At 44.0% G+C, this 24,995-nt stretch overlaps 2 protein-coding genes across 4 annotated transcripts in view; one reads left to right on the top strand and one right to left on the bottom strand.

The window, feature by feature from the left end:
• The window catches only part of RNF144A (ring finger protein 144A), a 56,202-nt gene extending 32,627 nt beyond the window's left edge, over window positions 1–23,575 (bottom strand). The window contains exons 1-2 of one of the 3 annotated variants that reach the window (XM_072143532.1): window positions 23,493–23,575; window positions 4,176–4,321 (exon numbers count right to left, since the gene is read on the bottom strand). In XM_072143532.1, the coding sequence (XP_071999633.1) occupies window positions 4,176–4,310 (135 nt within the window). In that variant the 5' untranslated portion in view covers window positions 4,311–4,321; window positions 23,493–23,575. Of the gene's footprint in view, window positions 1–4,175; window positions 4,322–18,636; window positions 18,837–19,053; window positions 19,213–23,492 lie in introns of those variants that run through there. The other 2 variants (XM_072143530.1, XM_072143531.1) reach the window with 2 other exon arrangements.
• CMPK2 (cytidine/uridine monophosphate kinase 2) overlaps window positions 7,650–24,995 on the top strand; it is a 48,120-nt gene continuing 30,774 nt past the window's right edge. Inside the window, exon 1 of the mRNA XM_072143529.1 lies at window positions 7,650–7,737. The gene's annotated coding sequence lies outside the window, so the exon portion shown is untranslated. The remainder of the gene's footprint in view (window positions 7,738–24,995) is intronic.

Raw genomic sequence — 24,995 nt, 5'->3', positions numbered from 1 at the left:
CATCTGCCAGATGATAAACCATTGATCAAGTATCACCGCCCGATCCTGTCCACGAAGGAATCCTATTATACAGTCACAGAATAGAGTGAGGGAACATTGCACTCTAACAGGCGCTACTGTGTCACTCATATATAACAATATACGGCTATAGAGGCTGCACCTGGGCCCCAGAACCTGATACAAGAGTTCTGCTTATTACAAAACAAAGTTTGGATACACTTCAAGGAGTTATGCCCATCCCCCATACCACATAACCTGAAGATGTAGAAATCAGACAAAGAGACATGTTCAGTAGTCACTGACATGCGAAGCAGTGCACGTCCTCATTTACCCTAAAATGATGTAGAAAAAAATAAAAATTCAAAGGCGCCCATTGAAAAAAAAATTGGCCATCTCCCCTATTATGTAACTCAGAATTATTCCAGGATGAGTCACATGAGGAGACATCATCTAGCTGAAAAATCATTACAGTTGTGAAGCTTCAGCATGAACAGAACCAGACATTTGTTTCAATTCACTGACAGCAAGCAGAAAAAACACAAGGGTGTTATAGCATAGTAAATACATTAAGATCCATTCACAAAGATTTTCTCTAAATGCAGATAAACATCACTTTATGATCCTCAGGGGTGTAACATAAGTCTACATAAGCTCCTCCTCTTTAGGACTGGCTACTGATCCCCAGAGGTGCAATCATATTCTCCATTCTATTATGGTTATGACTGCCCATCATTATCCCTTACACAAAGATTTACACTATCTGTAGAATAAAAGACATAGGAGAAAAGGAAATAGGAGAAAAAGGAGTTAAAGTTAAAAATTAATTTGTTTAAAAAATGATAGATCACTTGGAAGCGGTAAAGCTTTGTCAAGGAAGATTGTAAAGTGCCTTACACAAATCTGTTTTCAATTGTGGGGTGATATGGGAGCTGACAGACTAACATTCCTTTTTTCCCTAACTTACAAGCTAGCTACGGCTCCTCAGAGGTGTAACATATTATATACACACACACACAAGCTCCGCTTTCCCGTTTTAACGCAACCTACTGCTCCTCAGAGTGTAACTTTTATCTAAACAAACCCCTCCTTCCCTCTTAAAGACAACCTTCTGCTCCTCAGAGTTGTAAGTTATATAATAATACCTTTATTTATATAGCGCACCCAGATTACGCAGCGCTGCACAGAACTTGCCAAAACGGTCCCTGTCCTCATAGGGCTCACAATGTAATCAACCTACCCGTATGTTTTTGAGTGTGGGAGGAAACCGGAGGACCCGGAGGAAACCCACGCAAACACGGAGAGAACATACAAACTCTTTGCAGATGTTGACGCAGGTTATATCTATTCAAACTCTGTCTACCCTCCTTAAAACAGCATACTGCTCCTCAGAGGTGTGACTTATATCCAGACAAACTCCGCCTTTCCTCTTTAAGACAGAACCTCTAAGAAGCAGTAAGCTGTCTTAAAGAGGGAAGGCGGAGTTTGTCTGGATACAAGTCACACCTCTGAGGAGCAGTAGGCTATCTATACAAGTTTTTCCCCTCTCTCTCTGAAGCATATTAAGAAGTCTCTACAAAATATAAAACAAACTCCACTCTGAGCAGCAAATATACTGTATAATGTACACAACATCTGAAAATTCTATACCCGACACTCCATAAAGGGACAGATTTTGGGCCATGAGGCACTAACACCTATGTATATCTGAGATGCTAATAACAATTGGAAAGCTCTCAGATCAGTAGAGAAGCTACAAAAGTAATGACCCTGCACAGACCTTTAATCATACATAGTCTTCTATCTCTCCAAGAACCGGAGCATTAGAAGTGCGAGAACCTGCGATGTAGGGGCAAAGGCTACTCCGCAGTTGACTCCGCAGACTCCATCTGTCGATGCGATCTGAGCTACATAACACAATAGTATCCTCTGGGCTTTCATCCTTCTTTTGTCTCCTGAGCTCATTGTGGTGGACAGAGCTTTCAGAAGATGTTGCTGCTAGTTTTTTATGACGGCAATGAAGCTGTGATTTATCCTTCCACAGCTCAGCACATGGACTCCTCACCACCAGCCTGGCTATGATTAGTCATTAGGCAACGTATGGATTTGCTTCCTCTCATTATGTTTTTGTGAAAGGCCATGGAGAAGTCATGTAGGTCATGTCTAAGCCAACATCCTAGTTTTGTACGCTATACATACTTCCTCTTAAAGATCCCCTCCAGGTGCACATGCCGAATCCAGGGGGTTTCCACTCAGCACCTTCTAGACTCTTCTCATGACTAATAGTAATGGAAATATCCAGGACACATTGATCAAAAGAACTTAATTTACTAAAAATAAGGAATAATATGTACCTTTACAATGCAACTATTGCTTAACAAAAGCCAGTGAAGATCAAATGATACCTTAAAGGGGTTGGTTGGAGAGCTTCAGCCTTTCCCTGTTGTCACCATGCTGCCCTCTATATATACACAGCTTCCTCTCTTGCACTCCTCTAGACTGACCTTATGGTGTCTCCCACTGTATCTTTCTACTCACAGTGTGTCTTCACTGACAGTGACACGAAGAGGGGAGAGGGAGGAGCAGGATGAGTCATGATCTCCTGCTACAGCTCCTACTATTCAGCTGAGCTCAGAGATGTAAACAAAAAAGCATGGAGGATCTGTACACAGTAAAAAAGTAAGCAGCAGGGCTGCTGAATCACTTGATGAACATTTAGAGATTATCCACAAGGCAGTAAAGGCACACAGGCAACTTATGTAAAGGAGTAGCCATCACCTTTAAGATATGTCAACCTACTGGGGCTTGAGGAGGTTGTGCATGACTCAAGAGTCATCTACCACCCAGAAGGAGGTGCATTGGCTATGGCAAGGGCGTGCAGGTTGCTTGTATATAAAGCGCAAAGGATTCTGTCCTACAGTCAGGAAAGACTTCCGTACAATAAAGGACCATTGTCTGATCACCAAGTAGTGACCAAGGATGTGCCCCACCACTCGCTTCACGTTGGAGACCCTTATTCTTCCCTTGCTGGTTGACCCAGAAGTGGAACTATTGGTGACCAAACACGTATCACCAACTGACCTACTTCATCCATGTACAAGTACAAAGGTTACAAACATGGCTGAGAATAATAACCAACAATAAATAATAAAAATAATAATAATAATATGTAAATATAGCTGAAAGGTGCACAAGTATGAGCCACTGTGATGTGTGAATTTAGTGCATTTTATGGCTGCCTCCATATGTAGTAACCACTGGACCATTATATGGATTTAGGCTATATATAAAGTGGAATTCTCCTTTAAGCAGTCACCATCATAAAAATACTGAGCAGCCCGAGTCGTTGGTCCCATTCGTCTCCAATGTATTGTTGGTGACTGATTTGGATCAGACTAGATGATAAAACTTTAGGTTGTTAAGCCTAAGAACAGGATATACCATGTGTTGTTTTGTACAATTTTAGCATCAAAAAGTAAAAAATTGGGGATTTCCAACTTTTTCAGTTTAGGCGTAAAAACTTAATGCAGGGAACTTAATGCAGTTTTTCCTCTGCTGTATTTTTGAAAAGTGGATAAAAACCTTTACCAAATTGTTTCGGTAAAAATTTGCCACCATTTCACTCCAGCTGCGGTGTGGTGTAGCAACAGGGGTCTCAGAATAGACTTAAAGGGGTTGTCTGAGACTAATTTAAAGGAATGAGATGGGCAGGGCCCCTCTGCGCTGCTGGCTGTTACACTGTGCTGAACTTCCCCCACAGCACTTACCTGATATAATCTCACACAGTGTAACAGCCTATGAAGCCCATAGCCTTTCTGTCTCATTAGCATAATTTTAAAAGTTGATTTTAGAAGGAAGTAGGCCATGGATAATAAATATAAGAAGATTATCACAATCACTCTGCCTGGATCTATGAGTAAGTGTCCCCTGGATTTTGATGGTACATTTCCTTTTAAGGCCCATTTACCTTAGTGATTCTCCCCCTTGTAAGTTTACTGGAAATGTTATTATTTCTGCTGTCGCGGTGCACACTAGAGTTATTTGCAAATGCTGGAAAACCACTTTGAGGGACTGGATGTTATTGTACATGCTGGACTATTTACATAAGCCATTGTTACCATCAGGGCCGTCACTTTCCCCATCATATAGAGAAATAATGCTAGGAAATCCATGCATACCAGTGTGCAGAAGATGCATTGGCATTGTGATATTGTGGTCATTTGTTCCACTGGATACTCTCCAAGGCAAAGTTTGCAGGAAACCAGTGGGTCTAAAGCCAAATCCCACGTCGGCCGGTATCTTGCTGTAGTCATGGCAGGTTATGCTAAAAGCAAAAAGAAGAATAGAAATATTCAATAGGCATCCATATACACACACACAATAATGTATATATATCTATAGAAACACACCAGAATATACAGCATCACTTATATACAGAATGATTATTATAGGGTCAAAATATTACAATGTTGTAGGGTTGTAGTGTCCTTTTACTTAAAGGGGTTGTTCAAGCTTCCAAAACATGGCCGCTTTCTGTCACCTAGACACAGGTAATGTGTAATATTGTAACTAAGGTCTATTCATCTCTATGCAACTGAGCTGCAAACCGGCACAGGTGTAGTCGGGTTCCCCAAAAGGTTCTCTAACAGGGTCTACAGCTTCTAGGATGGGCGGAAGATTTATTAATAATAATAATGATATTCTTTAAATATATTTTTAATAAGCACATGCTGAAAGTTTTCTTCTGATCTACTGTTATTTGAAAGACTCTCAGGGAAATGCAATGACACATGGTATCCGATAATTAGTAAAAGCATCTTGTATGTTTATGGTATGGCCCATGCGGATTATAGGTAAGGGACCCACAGCTTGATACTACACCTCTTATGTATACACATGGACATGATATGACCGGTTCTCATTATAGAAAGGTCCTCCACCTCTCATGCATGCACATTGGGCCTTTTTTAAGCATCCATTTCTGACCCATTTTAATTAAGATAATTGGTCAAACCTGTCAAAAACGGATGAGTTTTCAAAAAACACATACGTTTTTGAAAAACGCATGCGGTTTTTAACACATAGGTTTTTTGATGGACTGCTTGAAAACGGGCCAAAAATGTGTTCAAAACGCCACGCCACCCTTAGGCCCCTTCCACACTGGCGTTTTTCACGCGCGAGTTCTGCGCGTGCATTTGACGCGCAGAACTTGCATTGCACTCTGTCCCATTGTATTCAATGGGTCTTTCTTCATTAGCGTTGTTTTGCACGTTTTTCACGCCCCATTCAAGTCTATGGAGATGCATCAAGAACGCATTGCACTCGCAATCATTGCAAGTGCAATGCGAGTGCAATGCGTTTTAAACGTAAGGGTTGCTAGGTGACCAGAATAACAGTATTTCCCCTGCTCGCGAACGATCATTTAATTAAAAAAACACAATGAAGAACAGTGAAGAATAGAATAAAAACAGTGAACACAGTGAACACAGGATCATTTAAGAGAAACATCTGCAATGTGTTCTTCACACACATATATATTGTTCTTCACATGCTATTTTGGGCGCACCGTTCCGTGCGTATCTCCCGACAAGTAAGCAGATGTGCCGAACATCTGTAATCTATTCTGCACTGTGTTCTGCACTGTGTTTTTCTCTTAAATGATCCTGTGTTCACTGTTTTTATTCTATTCTTCACTGTTCTTCACATCTGCTAACTTGTCGGGAGATAATATACACGGGGAACAGTGAAGAATAGATCGCAGATGTTTGCAACTTATCATAAGACATTATTTTTCAATTAAATAACACATTTTAATCCCAAACCATGGTCCCTTTGAAAAATGCTCGAGTCTCCCATTGACTCTCGCGTGAAAAACGCGCCGAAAACGCAAAAAAACGCTAATTACTCCAAGGAAAAATGGAACAAAAACGCAGCCAAAAACGTCAGTTTTTCACGCATTGCACCCTGACGTGAAATGCAACGCTAGTGTGGAAGGGGCCTTAGGGTGGTGACACGTGCCGTTTTTAGGTCGTTTTTGGGCCGTTTTAGTTGGTGCGTTTTCAGATTGTAAAAAAAACATGCGCTTTTGACAGGTTTGACCAATTATCTTAACTCAAACTGGTCAAAAATGCATGCGTTTTTAAAAAAACTAACTAACTAAAAACGGCCCCAAAACGCCATGTGTGACATCACCCTTAGGAACGGGTCCCTGCCTCATGTATACACCTGAGACGAAAAATGCTATGGGTTGGTGCACGTAGTGTACCAGTTCACCACGGTGCGGGAGACAAGAATGGCGAGAGATTCAAGTGTATTTCTAAAAACCATATATAAGGTAGAAAAGTCAGGTTCTCACCTTGTGGAGTGATCGATTATAGCGTGTGTATCGCACGTGAGAGCTGCTGCCAACGGGATGGTCAGGTCCGGGCATATAGCAGATGTCGGACTCGGCGGAGGAAGCGTAGAACCACGAGATGCTGGAGGAATGGTCCCGTTTTGTTGGAGGCGCTGCTGTCGGAGTGGAATGAGTGTGTACACTCGATAGAATGTAAAACTTCTTTATTTGTTGAGAGACACTACGCGTTTCGGCCCCGGACCGGGGCCTTCGTCAGGTGCAGTAATATATATCGTATTATTACTGCACCTGACGAAGGCCCCGGTCCGGGGCCGAAACGCGTAGTGTCTCTCAACAAATAAAGAAGTTTTACATTCTATCGAGTGTACACACTCATTCCACTCCGACAGCAGCGCCTCCAACAAAACGGGACCATTCCTCCAGCATCTCGTGGTTCTACGCTCATGTATACACCTGGTATGACCGATCCTAATTATAGGTGTAGGTCTCGCAGGTAAGTCCTGCACCTCTCATGTATACACCTGGTATGACCCATCCTAATTATAGGTGTGGGTCTGGCAGGTAAGTCCTGCACCTCTCATGTATACACCTGGTATGACCCATCCTAATTATAGGTGTGGGTCTGGCAGGTAAGTCCTGCACCTCTCATGTATACACCTGGTATGACCCATCCTAATTATAGGTGTGGGTCTGGCAGGTAAGTCCTGCACCTCTCATGTATACACCTGGTATGACCCATCCTAATTATAGGTGTGGGTCTGGCAGGTAAGTCCTGCACCTCTCATGTATACACCTGGTATGACCCATCCTAATTATAGGTGTGGGTCTGGCAGGTAAGTCCTGCACCTCTCATGTATACACCTGGTATGACCCATCCTAATTATAGGTGTGGGTCTGGCAGGTAAGTCCTGCACCTCTCATGTATACACCTGGTATGACCCATCCTAATTATAGGTGTGGGTCTGGCAGGTAAGTCCTGCACCTCTCATGTATACACCTGGTATGACCCATCCTAATTATAGGTGTGGGTCTCGCAGGTAAGTCCCACTCCTCTCATGTACACACGTGATACAACATGTGGATAAGTCATAAATCAGTGAAAAGGGAATATCCCTTTAATTGCAGATGATTAATGTGAGCCCTTACACTGTAGTATTATTCAGCTCAGTGATTTATCGGTCTCATAGAGATCAGGTACAGAGGGGCTCGTGTGAACACAGCTTCATATTTGTGATGGAAAATTATGTAACTTATGGCAACACTGAGCCGTGCGCTGACATTATTATTATTTTCCTAGGTAACGGAGGAATGGTTACTGACACCCATCTGTGTTTCCTAATTCCCCACATTAAATCCGGGGCCGGCCGCATAGAAAAGATTACAAGGTAACAGGAAAAGGGGATACAGAGGCTTCCTGTAACACTGCAGCGACAGCTCAGCTCTACAACAGCCTGCATTATTCTAACCTTACATAATGTATCTGTAAACTTCCATCCATAAGCACAGAGTGAGGGGGGGGGGGGCATTACACTATATGATATATACAGCTGAGGAGCAGTATGGAAGAGATCGCTACATAATCCTTCTTTTATACTGAATTAAAGTCATTGGCCCACATTTATTAATAATGAGGCAAACTGCGCACTATGGAGCAGAGTGCACCCAAACATGAAGCACAGTCTGATTTAATCTTAGATCCAGACTCTGGTACTCTTCTTATATTTATTATAAATGGCCTCCTTCCTTAGCAAATCAGCTTTTAAAATTATGCTAATTAACAGAAGGCACCGGAGGAGCGTTACCATAGCTCCTCTGTGCTTTAGCTTCACTGGCCGTTACACTGTGCAGGAGTACTTCCCTCTGCCACTGTGTGAGATTACAGCAAGCAGAGGAAGGGGGTGAGGGTAATGCCCCCCAGAGCCCTTTAGGGGAGGTAGCATAATTTTTGATTGTAGAAGGAGCAAATATAAGAAGATTATCAGAGGATCTATGAGTAAGTTTCCTGGTTTATCATGTTGGATCTTTGATGTTAGGGTACATTCATACAGCCGAATGCCCACCGGGCCGCCATTGCCATCAATGGGGACGTATATGCGGCCGCAAATACATCCTCCCCGATGGCCATGTGAATGCGGCCTTAGATTTCCACAATTTTTTTCCAAGCTCGTTACTGTAACACCCCAATATACTGCTGATGGTGGGGTCCAGCGGTCAATATTCGGATGCGTGTAGCCACCTTAGGAAGTGGTCTGTGATGGCAGAAGAATAATATGGGGGGAGATTATGTTGTGTTCAGGCTCCAGCAAGTTCAGTACATGTTCACATTGATAAGGTGCCAAATATTCATAGAGTGCAGCTCCCCGCTGACATCCACTACAGATGCCTCATTGTATACAGGAGCAGTATCAGACAATCGCTCGCCTTCACACATTGTCCATCGCTTTTGACGCACAGATCCTTGTTTTTCTAAAGACTCAATGCTTTTCTTTCATCAACATCCGTGATGACCTTGAATTTGTACGTAAGATACTAGAAGACCGCGGCCATGACGCGGAATAGAAGAATGGCGCACATGTGGGATGCACATCGCTGCTTCCATGTAGTATTAGACACAATTCACACTGCACATTTCCACACATGTCCTATTTGTCTGAATGTTACTGAAGTACATGCACTCAGCACCAAACTATTCCAATGACATGTATGAACCGATACTGAACTCCGGCTCATCTGCAATACCCAAAACATCTATGGCAACTTTATCGAATATATACCATAAATAATCAGCGGATGATTAAAAGGGTATCCAAGTAAAATTAAAGGGGTATTCCAGTCCCTGTCCTTGGGGTCACACCACCGATATCCCCCACCGATCAGTAAGTAAGCCCCTATCTTGTGCATAGGAGCTAATTTCCTGTGGGTGGACAACCCCTTTAAATACAGGGATCAGGAGAGTAGTGGAATGTAGAACTATCTCCTTGCTGTGTGTCAATCTAACTGTATTGGCATCTTTGGGATGGTGATACAGTTGGAAGCTATGGCACAGGAGGAAACAAACTCCCTGCCCTGCCATGAGATGAACATTAAATGAAGGAGGGGGGGGATTTGTAAAACAAATTGACAGATCTCCTTCTCACTGTGGATAATAATATTAATAACATTTATGTATGTAGCGCCATCATATTCCGTAGAGCATTACAGAGGATACTGAATGTATTTAGAGACATTCCAGGAATAAATGATACTATTTGTTACTGCTGGAGGGGGCAGAGAGAGACTCCCTGAGTCATACATCGCCCCCCTAATGCTCTGTACTAGATGTATATATAATCCATACACGTTAACCCATCATTTCATGCACCGCAGCAATTCTTCTGATCTGGCAACCTACGTTATGCAGGAGCTGTCATCACCACATGGAGATTCGAGTCCTCAGGAGGCCGTGGAAAAATGTTAAAAATGTGGAAATTGAAATATATAGGACAAAGGCAACACCAAGCCCCATCATCCTCCATCCCCTATAGAAATGATCTGCTTCATAATCTATGTCAATGGAAAAAGTAATGAAAATATCCATGGAAATGCAATGTACTGTGCGGCACGAGCGCTGCTACGCCTGACACGGCGTGTCCTACCGATAAACGTTTCTATGGATACAATTTACTCTCCTCGGCGCATCAAGGGGAAATTTATCAAGAAAAATATCTCATATATAAGAGGAGGTTCCATAAAAAGTGCAGTATACAGAGGGGATGGTATAAACGAATATGTTTACATTCTATATATGTTGTATAGATCCATTCATTTTAGTGACCTGTCAATCACCCCGGGCCAGGACACTGACTGCCAATCCCTTGTACTGAGGTTGTTACACTCCTACTTTCCACATACACACATGAAATATTCTCTACATTCCCTTAGTTATACACAGTTACTCTCCCTCTTCTATTATCTGCCAGTTAGTGTGAGTTTTTATTGTAGTGCTGGAATTTTAATCATGCAACAGGTGGATCAGGATGAACAAAGAATGGGTAGATAAGATACTATAGAAGCCCGCTCTGTAGTATATGCTATATAGTAGGGCAGGTATTTATGGATTTTATACAGGTAGATGAATATCGGATCTGAAGCTGGTGTGTAAGTAATGCTGCCATGAAATATGTATTTCTCATACTGGAGGTCAGTGGAAGGGACCTTGTCATCTACTTAAAGGGCATCAAATATGAATAAGTCTTCTGAGTGAATTCATTATGCAATTTATCCATGGTAAATACAGTTTAGTATATAGTCTTAGGCTCCTGTATCCGGGGCCACTGCAAATGGTGGAGAAGGGACGAGGGTGAGCGCTCCTCACCCCTCCCTTCTCCATAGGGAGTTGAGTGGCCACGCCGGGCAGGAAGGGAAGGGGGCCACGCCGGGCAGGAAGGGAAGGGGGCCACGCCGGGCAGGAAGGGAAGGGGGCCGCGCCGGGCAGGAAGGGAAGGGGGCCACGCCGGGCAGGAAGGGAAGGGGGCCACGCCGGGCAGGAAGGGAAGGGGGCCACGCCAGGCAGGAAGGGAAGGGGGCCACGCCGGGCAGGAAGGGAAGGGGGCCACGCCGGGCAGGAAGGGAACAGGGCCGCGGCGGGCAGGAAGGGAACGGGGTCCCGCCGGGCAGGAAGGGAAGGGGGCCACCCCGGGCAGGAAGGGAAGGGGGCCACGCCGGGCAGGAAGGGAAGGGGGCCACGCCGGGCAGGAAGGGAAGGGGGCCACGCCGGGCAGGAAGGGAAGGGGGCCACGCTGGGCAGGAAGGGAAAGAAGTGAATGGAACAGTGATGGTAGGAAGTAAATGGAGTGATGTTAGACAGGAAGTGACCTGCAGTTCCTTTGTCCAGTTCTGAATTTACCAATAAAGCAACTAAAGCAATGGTTCCGGCCCCTGGCAATCAGAGGGCCCCACACTCATCTACTCACAGTATCAAGCTATGAATGCCACCGGGAGTTGTGTTATGTAATAGAAGCCCCAAACTCTTCTTCTAATTTCAGAACTTGGACAATGTTTCTCAAGACTATATTAGACCTGATTGCAACTTACAAATGACCTCAATACTCCCCCCTATAGATAAACAGAGGTATGACAACTATGGTCAGTTGCAGGTCTCCTCAATGGTGTAATGTTTCCAGAAATCCTCAGCAGTTTAGAGATTCACCAGCGACCAGGCTCCCGACAAGGAAACATTGAGGATGCATTGCAGAAATGTAGCAATTTTCAGAAAACCAAATGTTGCAATAGTGTCAGTCCATTTAAGAGCCTATAGCAGAATAAAATCTCCCAGAATGTGCATTTCCTATCCTTTTGCACGATATTAAATTCAGTGAACCGCGTTGTAAATTGTATCATGTCTCGGAGAGAATTACTAGTTGTGTGTTCAGCCGCCATCTCCCAGGCTTCATCATTATCTCCTGTGTGTCCTGTACTTCCCAATAGTCTGTATCATTTTTATCTTTATAACAGCCCCAGATCATTTCCCCCCACATTCACACAAAAACGCCCCCCCCCCTCACTCCTATAATGACGACTTGTACTCACGAGTCCTCTACTCCAGCAGTGATGTTTGGACGCCCCCGCTGTAGGTAAATAACAAGCATCATGCGGTCAATAACTACTTACATTCAAATGCAACCGGCGTTCATCTACCTCCACAAGTGCGATCAATACAGTATATGATTTCTGACATCAGCGCTCCCTCATTATCAGCTATACATACTATGGTTGTATCCAATGTGAGCCCCAACAGGCAGCAGCACATGGCCACCACACCCATGGACCAGGAGATGTAAGAGGAGGCCAAAGAGCACTGGGGGTCCTAAATACCAACCTATTAGAGATTTACAGCATTTATAACTAAAGTCAGTGATGATAAATAGACGGAGAGACAGACAGATAGTGTGTGCAGCAATAAAAATGATGCATCCTAAATATACATTAGTGACTATAGCGCACCACATGTTCAATTGCTTATAATGAAGCGGTAAAATAAAAGACTAAAGCGTCGCCCTGAAACTGGCGATTGCACAACTATGACTCCTAGCAGTTGGGATATAATGGGAGTTGTAGCTAGACAAAAGCAGAATAACCACATTGGGGCACATTTACTTACAGGGTCACCGGAGTTCACACAAAGTGCATCGTCTGTGTATAATGTTGCGTGCGGCGATTCACTAAGATTGTGCGCCTGAAATCATAAATATGTTGCTTTCCCGCACTGGCCCGACAGAGTTCACCTTATTTTTTGTGGTGCAACTTTAACATACAGGGGCAGATTTACTTACCCGGTCCTTTCGCGATCCAACGGCGCGTTCTCTGCGGTGGATTCGGGTCCGGCCGGGATTCACTAAGGTAGTTCCTCCGCCGTCCACCAGGTGGTGCTGCTGCGCTGAAGTTCCCCGGAGGCGCGCTGGAATGCCCTGAAATTCACCGGCCTATACCTGGTGAAGGTAAGAGTAATTTTCGCAACACATTTTTTGTCCTAAATGCGGCGGTTTTTCCGAATCCGTCGGGTTTTCGTTCGGCCACGCCCCCCGATTTCCGTCGCGTGCATGCCAGCGCCGATGCGCCACAATCCGATCGCGTGCGCCAAAATCCCGGGGCAATTCAGGTACAATCGGCGCAAATCGGAAATATTCGGGTAACACGTCGGGAAAACGCGAATCGGGCCCTTAGTAAATGACCCCCACAACGTTCGACACAATTTAAAAGTTAAATACGACGCTCAAGTGTCATGTGTCATGTGCCACAATACCAGCACAGACACTTGTTAAATACCTTGTTAAATAACCCTTTGGGTGCACAGTCCAACAAAAGTGCAGCGTGCGACCCTTAGTAAATGAGGCCCACTATGTTCAATAATATGGCACACCTTGCACCACTCGGGAAGTGTGCACCATCCTTTTTTTTAGGAGCACCTTTAAAATAGAGAGTGCAGCGCAATTCTGTAGAGTCGCTACAATAAATGTGTCCCAAACTCAGACTAAGCAGTAACTCGCCCCTTTAGGTACACAGGTTTCTGTTTTGTCAGCACAGCGCAGCCGAAACACAAAACTGGCGCAAACACTTCTTACATCCACGTGTGAGAGCCAAAGATCTTCTGATCAAAGTGCAAAGTCATATAGAAAACTGGCGCCGCCAAAATAATAGATCAGGGACAAAATGGGGCTCATTTACTAAGGGTCCGAATTGCGCATTTTCCAAGGGTTTCCCCGAAATCGGGGGGCGTTGTCGTTGGAAAACTTAACGGACTCAGAAAAAAAAACAAAATTAAAAAATAGAATTTGTGTCGCAAGAAGGTGAACTCCGGCGGAACTCAGAACAGCAGCGACACCTGCTGGATATCGGGCGCACGGACCTTAGTGAATCCCGCCAGACCCGAATCAGCGTCGGACAATGCACTGCGGGATCGCGACTGGACTGGGTAAGTAAATGTGCCCCATTGGGGCGTTGTCCGACGCTGATTCGGGTCTGCCAGGAATCACTAAGGTCCGTGCGCCTGATATCCAGCAGGTGTCGCTGCTGCGCCGAGTTCCGTCGGAGTTCACCTTCTTCGTCCCGATGCATGTAAGTGCTGATCTTGCGACACAAATTCTTTTTTAAATTCTGCAGTTTATCCGAATCCGTCGGCTTGTCCGACGGCCACGCCCCCGATTTCTGTCACGTGAAAACCGGCACCGATGCGCCACAATCCGATCGCGTTCGCCAAAATCCTGTGGCAATTCGGTGCAATTTGGAAATATTCGGGAAACCCGATGAAAATGCGCAATTTGGACCCTTAGTAAATGAGCCCCAATGTGTTTACCATAGACAGAAGTATCATAAAGCAAATGATAAATAGTAACAATATGTACAGCAAAACCCTCCTCCAGTCTATCCCACGTCATCTCCTGCAGCACAACCTTCAGATGCTCTCATACAGGACAATATTACAGCATCTGCCGGAGAAGTTTCCTTTACAGAGACTGGTAACAGAGAAGTAACACTCATTGTCAGGGGGACATTCCCATCACATATGACTGCCCCTCACACTATACATCTATACTGTATACTACACATCTTTACATTCTCCCTCATACTATACATCTACATGTATACATTGTGCTCTACACTATACATGTACACTTTACACTATACATAGTCCTAGGCATGCATTCTATATACTATACATCTATAGATAGATACATACATTGAGCTCTACATTATATATCTTTACACTGCCCCTCACACTATACATCTACACTATACATTGTGTTTTACACCATACATAATACATCTACACACTATAAGATGTTCATCGAATGATACACCTATACATTGTCTCATTATACATAGATACCCTGTCCCTCACATTATACATGTATACATTGTCCCTCACACTATACATGTATACATTGTCCCTCACACTATACATGTATACACTGTCCCTCACACTATACATGTATACACTGTCCCTTACACTATACATGTATACACTGTCCTCACACTATACATGTATACACTGCCCCTCACACTATACATGTATACACTGCCCCTCACACTATACATGTATACACTACCCCTCACGCTATACATGTATACACTGTCCCTGACACTATACATGTATACACTGCCCCTCACACTATACATGTATACACTGCCCCACACACTATACATGTATACACTGTCCCTCACGCTATACATGTATACACTGCCCCTCACACTATACATGTATACACTGCCCCTCACACTATACATGTATACACTGCCCCTCACACTATACATGTATACACTGCCCCTCACACTATACATGTATACACTGTCCCTCATACTATACATGTATACACTGCTCCTCACACTATACATGTATACACTGTCCCTCACACTATACATGTATACACTGTCCCTCACACTATACATGTATACACTGTCCCTCACGCTATACATGTATACACTGCCCCTCACACTATACATGTATACACTGCCCCTCACACTATACATGTATACACTGTCCCTCACGCTATACATGTATACACTGTCCCTCACGCTATACATGTATACACTGCCCCTCACGCTATACATGTATACACTGCCCCTCACACTATACATGTATACACTGCCCCTCACACTATACATGTATACACTGCCCCTCACACTATACATGTATACACTGTCCCTCACATTATACATGTATACATTGTCCCTCACACTATACATGTATACACTGTCCCTCACACTATACATGTATACACTGTCCCTTACACTATACATGTATACACTGCCCCTCACACTATACATGTATACATTGTCCCTCACACTATACATGTATACACTGCCCCTCACACTATACATGTATACACTGCCCCTCACACTATACATGTATACACTGCTCCTCACACTATACATGTATACACTGCCCCTCACACTATACATGTATACACTGTCCCTCACACTATACATGTATACACTGTCCTCACACTATACATGTATACACTGCCCCTCACACTATACATGTATACACTGTCCCTGACACTATACATGTATACATTGTCCCTCACACTATACATGTATACATTGTCCCTCACACTATACATGTATACACTGCCCCTCACACTATACATGTATACACTGCCCCTCACACTATACATGTATACACTGCCCCTCACACTATACATGTATACACTGTCCCTCACACTATACATGTATACACTGTCCCTCACACTATACATGTATACACTGCCCCTCACACTATACATGTATACACTGCCCCTCATACTATACATGTATACATTGTCCCTCTCACTATACATGTATACACTGTCCCTCACGCTATACATGTATACATTGTCCCTCACGGTATACATGTATACACTGTCCCTCACGGTATACATGTATACACTGTCCCTCACACTATACATGTATACACTGTCCCTCACACTATACATGTATACACTGTCCCTCACACTATACATGTATACACTGCTCCTCACACTATACATGTATACACTGCCCCTCATACTATACATGTATACACTGTCCCTCACACTATACATGTATACACTGTCCCTCACACTATACATGTATACACTGTCCCTCACACTATACATGTATACACTGCCCCTCATACTATACATGTATACACTGTCCCTCACACTATACATGTATACACTGTCCCTCACACTATACATGTATACACTGTCCCTCACACTATACATGTATACACTGCCCCTCACACTATACATGTATACATTGTCCCTCACGCTATACATGTATACACTGTCCCTCACACTATACATGTATACACTGCCCCCACACTATACATGTATACACTGTCCCTCACACTATACATGTATACACTGCCCCTCACACTATACATGTATACATTGTCCCTCACACTATACATGTATACACTGTCCCTCACACTATACATGTATACACTGCCCCTCACACTATACATGTATACACTGCCCCTCACACTATACATGTATACACTACCCCTCACGCTATACATGTATACACTGTCCCTGACACTATACATGTATACACTGTCCCTGACACTATACATGTATACACTGTCCCTGACACTATACATGTATACACTGTCCCTGACACTATACATGTATACATTGTCCCTCATACTATACATGTATACACTGTCCCTCACAATATACATGTATACACTGCGCCTCACACTATACATGTATACATTGTCCCTCACACTATACATGTATACATTGTCCCTCACACTATACATGTATACACTGTCCCTCACACTATACATGTATACATTGTCCCTCACACTATACATGTATACATTGCCCCTCACACTATACATGTATACACTGCCCCTCACACTATACATGTATACACTGCCCCTCACACTATACATGTATACACTGCCCCTCACACTATACATGTATACACTGCCCCTCACACTATACATGTATACACTGTCCCTCACACTATACATGTATACACTGCCCCTCACAATATACATGTATACACTGTCCCTCACACTATACATGTATACACTGTCCCTCATACTATACATGTATACACTGCCCCTCACACTATACATGTATACACTGTCCCTCACACTATACATATATACACTGCCCCTCACAATATACATGTATACACTGTCCCTCACACTATACATGTATACACTGTCCCTCACACTATACATGTATACACTGCCCCTCACACTATACATGTATACACTGCCCCTCACACTATACATGTATACACTGTCCCTCACACTATACATGTATACACTGTCCCTCACACTATACATGTATACACTGCCCCTCACACTATACATGTATACACTGTCCCTCACACTATACATGTATACACTGTCCCTCACACTATACATGTATACACTGTGCCTCACACTGTACACGTATACACTGCCCCTCACACTATACATGTATACACTGCGCCTCACACTATACATGTATACACTGTCCCTCACACTATACATGTATACACTGTCCCTCACACTATACATGTATACACTGTCCCTCACACTATACATGTATACACTGTCCCTCACACTATACATGTATACACTGTCCCTGACACTATACATGTATACATTGTCCCTCATACTATACATCTATACACTGTCCCTCATACTATACATGTATACACTGCCCCTCACACTATACATGTATACACTGTCCCTCACACTATACATGTATACACTGTCCCTTACACTATACATGTATACACTGTCCCTTACACTATACATGTATACACTGCCCCTCACGCTATACATGTATACACTACCCCTCACGCTATACATGTATACACTACCCCTCACGCTATACATGTATACACTGCCCCTCACACTATACATGTATACACTGCCCCTCATACTATACATGTATACATTGTCCCTCACACTATACATGTATACATTGTCCCTCACACTATACATGTATACACTGCCCCTCACACTATACATGTATACACTGTCCCTCACACTATACATGTATACACTGCCCCTCACACTATACATGTATACATTGTCCCTCACACTATACATGTATACACTGTCCCTCACACTATACATGTATACACTGCCCCTCACACTATACATGTATACACTGCCCCTCATACTATACATGTATACACTGTCCCTCACACTATACATATATACATTGTCCCTCACACTATACATGTATACACTGTCCCTCACACTATACATATATGCTTCTCCAGCCTCTCTGCCCCTGGGCTCCTGCAGCCAGTAGTGTAAGCAGCAGCTCTCTTACCCCACACTGGGCTCCTGTGATGTCCCCCAGTATAACAGCACTGGGCTCCTATGATGTCCCCCAGTATAACAGCACTGGGCTCCTGTGATGTCCCCCAGTATAACAGCTGTACAGGGCTCCTGTGATGTCCCCCAGTATAACAGCTGTACAGGGCTCCTGTGATGTCCCCCAGTATAACAGCAGTACTGGGCTCTCTCCTCCTCTTCCTCCTCATCTGGTGACAGCCTCAGGAGGAGGGGAGAGAGTACAGTGCCTGGCAGTCTCCAAACCAGGGCTCCTACAATGTATCATCTGTATATAATCACTACAGCTACACACACAACACAAACACTATACACAAGACAAGCACATAATGCAAGAGAGAGGCCAGCAAGAAGAAAGCAACATAGAAGAAAGCATTAGAGCCATGTATGTCACCTCCAGCACTGCAGGCAGGAGCCTTCTCCCTGTGGTCCCTGGACAGAAGGGATATTACAGCCTCTGCACAGCAAGACAAGGAGCCTGATGCAGTCTGCAAGTCACGCATGCGCAGAGCCGGCTGCTGGGATAATGTGCCTGATGCTAGAGCTGAGCCGCAAGGAATCTGGAGGGACTGGCAGGGGGAGTGCACTGACTCACACTGGGGGGAGTCTGCATGAGCTCTTATCCCTGGCATCCTATTGTAAGATGTCAGCTAAGTACTAAGAATGCAAGGAAAGTGAGAATATTAACACATGCAGAAGCACTCAATTATTTAAAGGGAAACCATCTGCATCTAAAACACCTCTAAAGTCAAAGCAGCAATGTGTGCAGCACTTTATAATCCTCCCAGAGATATCTTTCCTATTTCCCAAAAATTCATCATTTCATAGAAATCCTAGTTTGTACCTCTATGCAAATCAGCCCATCCCAGTCTAACCCATCTCTCTTCTTTTTCATACATTGATTAACATTCGCTCTTAAAAGGAGCAGAAAGAAGAAAATGGGTGCACTAGGAGATTTAGGCTCCTCCTACAGTGCACTCAGGAGCGCATTTCCTACCCAAGCTAACTGCAATGTTACAGTATTTATGGCTTTGCCCGCAAATGTTATCCTGACCTTTGCTTTCATGAACTAGTTACTCCTTCCACACCAAAGCATCACTTTATAAATTTAGCTGAAGTGCTTTGATAGAGCCTCTCTATCCTGCTCCTGCTCCAGATCTCGCTGCACCCAGGAGAAGGGTCGGCGCCAGCACTCGGCATACCTGGGCAAGTGCTGGGGCCCAGAACTGCTGGGGGGGGCCACATAAGGCTGTACATAAGGAATCCATGCAGGTGAGGGGGGTTGTATCTAATTGATCCATAGGGAGTGAGGGGGCTTTATATATAACCATGAGGGGGCTGTTTGGGATAATAAACTAGGGAATATTTTAGGGAACAGTTGACTTTGACAGGTGCCCACTGAGGCTGTGTCACCCAGGGGCCTACTGAAACCTAGAACCGACCCCACCCAGGAGTAACGTAGCTGAAGGGTGGAGGATGAGAGAAGGCGCTGGGTGGTGGTTGTGTAACAGCGTTGTTATGACCGTGGAGGTGCTCTGCTAACGCCCCCGAGGAATTTTTGCCTCATTTACATATTTCTAAAGTGAAGTTTTTTTCAGGGAAGGAGAAGCTGGCAAATAAAAAAACAAAGGCATTGGTGGCATCTCTGGGCATAGCCCCATGTAACATAGCAAATAGTTTGGGTAGGTAAATTGTGGTGATTCCCTTTATTTCCAGTTTTGAGAATAATTTTAGTTCATGTTGAAGCTCAGCCGTGAGATTATATAACTGCTTCCTGCGTATAGTACAACATAATAAAAATAGTCATTGCCTAATATTTCCCTCGTCTCTAAAAATGTCTGGCAAAAACCAGAAATGACGGGACAGGCAAATCTCCAGCCAGCAGCAGCGGTCAGACATGGAGGGAGCAGGTCCAGGAGAACTTGGCTTCTCGTTGCCTGTTCACTCCCTGGCAGGGGGAGAGAACCACATTGAAGTTACTGAAGATTTCTCTTATACACTGGACTGGAGTGTTTGAGGATAAGGGGCTGTGATTATGGGGTCACTGTTGGTGGCACTGTCCATGATGCTTTTTTGGTAAATGGAAAGCTACAGCCGCCAAGTGGTGTATAACATCTGACATGGACAATGTGACAATGTGGCTCATGTAGGGTCTTCAGCTGGGCAAAACTCGATCTACTATCCATATACAAGGGAGAGTTTACATTTGTTTTGTATTTGAATTACATATGAGGACATACAGGCGGTCCCCTACTTAAGAACACTCGACTTACATACGACCCATAGTTACAAACGGACCTCTGGATATTGGTAATTTCTTGTACTTTAGTCCTAGGCTACAATGATCAGCTGTAACAGTTATCACAGGCGTCTGTAATGAAGCTTTAGTGTTAATATTGATTCTTATGACAACCCAACATTTTTAAAATCCTATTGTCACAGAGACCAAAAAAGTTCTGGCTGGGATTACAATGATAAAATATACAGTTCCGACTTACATACAAACTCAACTTAAGAACAAACCTACAGACCCTATCTTGTATGTAACCCGGGGACTGCCTGTATTCTAGTATCTAGTGCAATGGGAATATCCATTCTTTGCATTTTATGTCTCCAATAGCGAGTTACTTCCTTCCAGAGAATGATATCGGACATGATTTTTATGGTATTAGTCTGTAATCGATGGCTTGTCAAGGTAGGTTGAAGAACCCTAAAGAAATTGTAATGATGTTAAAGAAAATCTACCATTTGTTTTTATGTATTTTGAACCAAACATACCTTGAGAATGCTGTAGCGACACTGGTGCAGAAACCTATCTTGTTTTATACCTGAAATGAGTGGCTCAAAATACAATTCAGGACCTTGGAAAAGCAGGGTGCACACGGCCGTACATAAACACATTGTTAGGATCAGTGGATCCTCTGGACCACCGCGGGAGATGGAACTACCCAACACCCGGGATCGGAGCCTAGCGGCACCTGGTAATCACCAAAGCCCGCCGCAAAGCGGGTTGGACTTGCTGCGGCAGGATACCACCATGTCGTTCCACAGGTGCGACTAGCCCGCGGTGGCGGACGAGGTCGAGGTACCTTAGCGGATGACAATCTCGTAGTCAGGTCCAGGCACAGGGTCAGGGCAGGCGGCAGAGATGCAACGTCAAGTCCAAGTCCGAGGTCAGCAACAGGAGGTCCAGGCAGGTTGGAACGGGAACACAGGCACACGGAACACAGCAACACGGAGGAACTCGGGTAACACGGCAACACAGGACTCAGGAGTGGGAACACACAGGAATACTTGCTTGGAAGCTTTCTCTAAGGCTATGAGGCACAAAGATCCGGCAGGGGACACAGGAAGAGGCAGGATTCTTAAAGGTGAGGTGTTCAGCCAGTGCACCAATTAGCGGTGCGCTGGCCCTTTAAATTTTCATCAGGAGCCGTGCGCGCGCCCTAGGGGGTGGGGACGCGCGCGCACAGCAGTCCGGGGAAGAGCAGGAGGTGAGTGAAGAGATCGGGCTGCAGCGGGGGCACACGGGGGAGCACGGATGCGCCCGCAATCTGAGACAGGGATCACGGGAGCAACCGTGACACAAATTAGTTCAATATGCCTGAACTGCCCAGACAGGACTAATCAACCTGAGCTGGATGACTCAGCTGGGGGATGGTGCAGGGATTGATTACTTTTGCCTGTCAGGTACAACAGAGTGATGACATATTCTCTTCTAATGCTGGGCAAACCAAGGCTGGAGCAGTGTGACAGAGCCTGATTATCATAACTTTATAATAGTTTTTTTAGTAAAACCACTCAGAACAGGGATTAAACAAGATATGTTTCTGCATCAGTGTAGCTACAGTATTCTCAAGCTATCACTAAACCAATTGTTACAGATATATACCGTGTATAGGATAGCTGACACACAAGTATCACTCCTATACTGTAGATCCATAATGACCCACTCTTATACTGGAATACAGCATTCTCAAGGTATGTTGGGTTCACAATGTAGAAAAGCAAATGGTAGATTTTCTTAAGAGGCTACTGGGGCGTGGAGTAGCCGGAGCTGAGGCTACACGGTGTGGCTATTCCACGCCCCAGTAGCCTCTTTAATCCTCCTACTCTCATATCTTCAACGCGCCCTCGTCCGTGAAGCCACAGTTCAGCTGCGGGCCTGCGTTCTGCGGATTTGCAGAATGACGGCTTCGCGGACGAGGGCATGCAGCTCCTCGTAGTTGCGTGCCAAAGATATGCGGGTAGGAGGATCAAAGAGGCTACTGGGGCGTGGAGTAGCCGCACCGTGTAGCCTTAGCCCAGCTACTACAAGCCCCAGTAGCCTCTTTAGTAAATTAGCAATAAAGGGCAATAAAAGTTAGAAAAAGATACATGGTACGTGAGGATTAGCCCTATGTACAATAGAGGCACCTACCACCCAATCTACCTTAATAGGTAGATCCGTGGTGGTAGGTTTCCTTTAATTACTGACACTTATGTACCCACCATGTAAACACCTGATGTGTCATGTCTACTCTAACATCCTCTGGAGGGAACATTCATATTCACTTGTACACACTTGATCCATTATTCTTATGGAATCTTATGCCAGATCCCAGAAGAACCAAACATGTATGTGTATGGGGGAATTGGACTAAACAGGGGACTAGACCATGAAGCGTCCTCCACCTCCGGCAATGATCAATTCTCCCAATGTTTCCTGTGGTGTGCTGAAGCGGAAAGAAGATGAGTTCAAGTACCATCGGGGTACAGGTAAGTAATGTTTTCTTATTTTTGTCAAAAAGCCCTTTTCATTGTCATTATTTTTGACAAAACCTGCAGTCCTACCGTCTGTGGCTTTGAGTTCAAGCCCATTCAGCATCTCAGCTTGTTTATCAATTTGGATTCAGTGAATGGAGCCTTCTACATGGTAAACACGGAGTGAACTGAACAGTGGATGTCACAAACGCCGCCTGAGTCTCTCGGCAACCAGGTTAGCGATCATTAGGGAGATACAAATATTCTGTGCATAGACTGCACTGGCTCATCTGTTTACTCGATGTCTTATCTTACGGCTTCCACTTTTGCATGGATGCCGTGTAGCTGAACGTCCAGTCATAAAACATCAAACTCATCCCCCTCTAAAGAGATGTAGACGTTTGGGTCCTGAGATCGTTCTGTATGTTTGTAGTCATAAATACTCCAAAAATTACTGTTACTTTATGTGCATCCTGTAGCCAGCACTACAGCGGACCTGTCACCAGTAATGTCATTTTTAGCTGGTGACAGGTTCCAATAGCCTGTGCTATGCCTTTGTCAGAATTATGAATCATTTCGGTACTTTATATAAGTTTCAAGGGGTTTTCCCATAAAGACAAGTTAGGCCCAATCCACGGGATAGAGCCTAACCTGCTGATCAGTGAGGGTCTCAGTTCTGTCTTCATGGGAAAACCCCTTGAAACTTATATTAAACCATATATATAAACCATATACAGGCGGTCCCCTACTTAAGAACACCTGACTTACATACGGACCTCTGGATGTTGGTAATTTACTGTTCTTTAGCCTTAGACAACAATACACAGCTATAACAGTTATCACAGGTGTCTGTAATGAAGCTTTAGTGTTACTCCTGGTTCTTATGACAACCCAACATTTTTAAAATCCAATTGTCACAGAGACCAAAAAAAAATGTTGGCTGGGGTTACACTGATAAATTATACAGTTCCGACTTACATACAAATTCAACTTAAGAACAAACCTACAGACCCTATCTTGTATGTAACCCGGGGACTGCCTGTATATATATATATATATATATATATATATATATATATATATATATATTAAACTTATATTAAACTTATATTAAACCAGCGTCATCAGCGGATCGGGGCTACCGATCCCCTGATGATGCTGGTTTGACCGGCGAAACATGTCGGGGGGAGGGGGGGCTCGTTTGTCTTTTTAAATTTCATGATTGAGGCTGCTAATCAATAGGATCACTGGAAAGATCCAATAATAAGACTTATATATTGAGGGGATACTCACCTCAAATACTTAGAGAGATATGATAGCAGTCCAAGCATGGAGGTTTAAGGCAGTCAGTGTGATATTATTTGGTTTTGTCCACTTTGAAATTATAATAATAATCATAAGTTACGTTTTAGGCCTGACCGATAAGGCGTTTTTCTGCCTTAGGACAGATTTGAAAATAAGAGTTAATAGTGCCTTGGCTAATTTTCTTGCTGTATTGTTGAACATGTAATGCTGGTATATATTGATATGTATAGTATATTTAATGCTGGTATATATTGATGTGTAGTGTAGTATATTAATTTTTGGTCTATA

This window comes from Engystomops pustulosus, chromosome 3, assembly GCF_040894005.1.
Source record: "Engystomops pustulosus chromosome 3, aEngPut4.maternal, whole genome shotgun sequence".
In the NCBI taxonomy this organism is placed as follows: domain Eukaryota; kingdom Metazoa; phylum Chordata; class Amphibia; order Anura; family Leptodactylidae; genus Engystomops; species Engystomops pustulosus.
The sequence above is the reverse complement of the archived record's forward strand: the minus strand, read 5'-3'. Positions and strand labels throughout refer to the sequence as shown.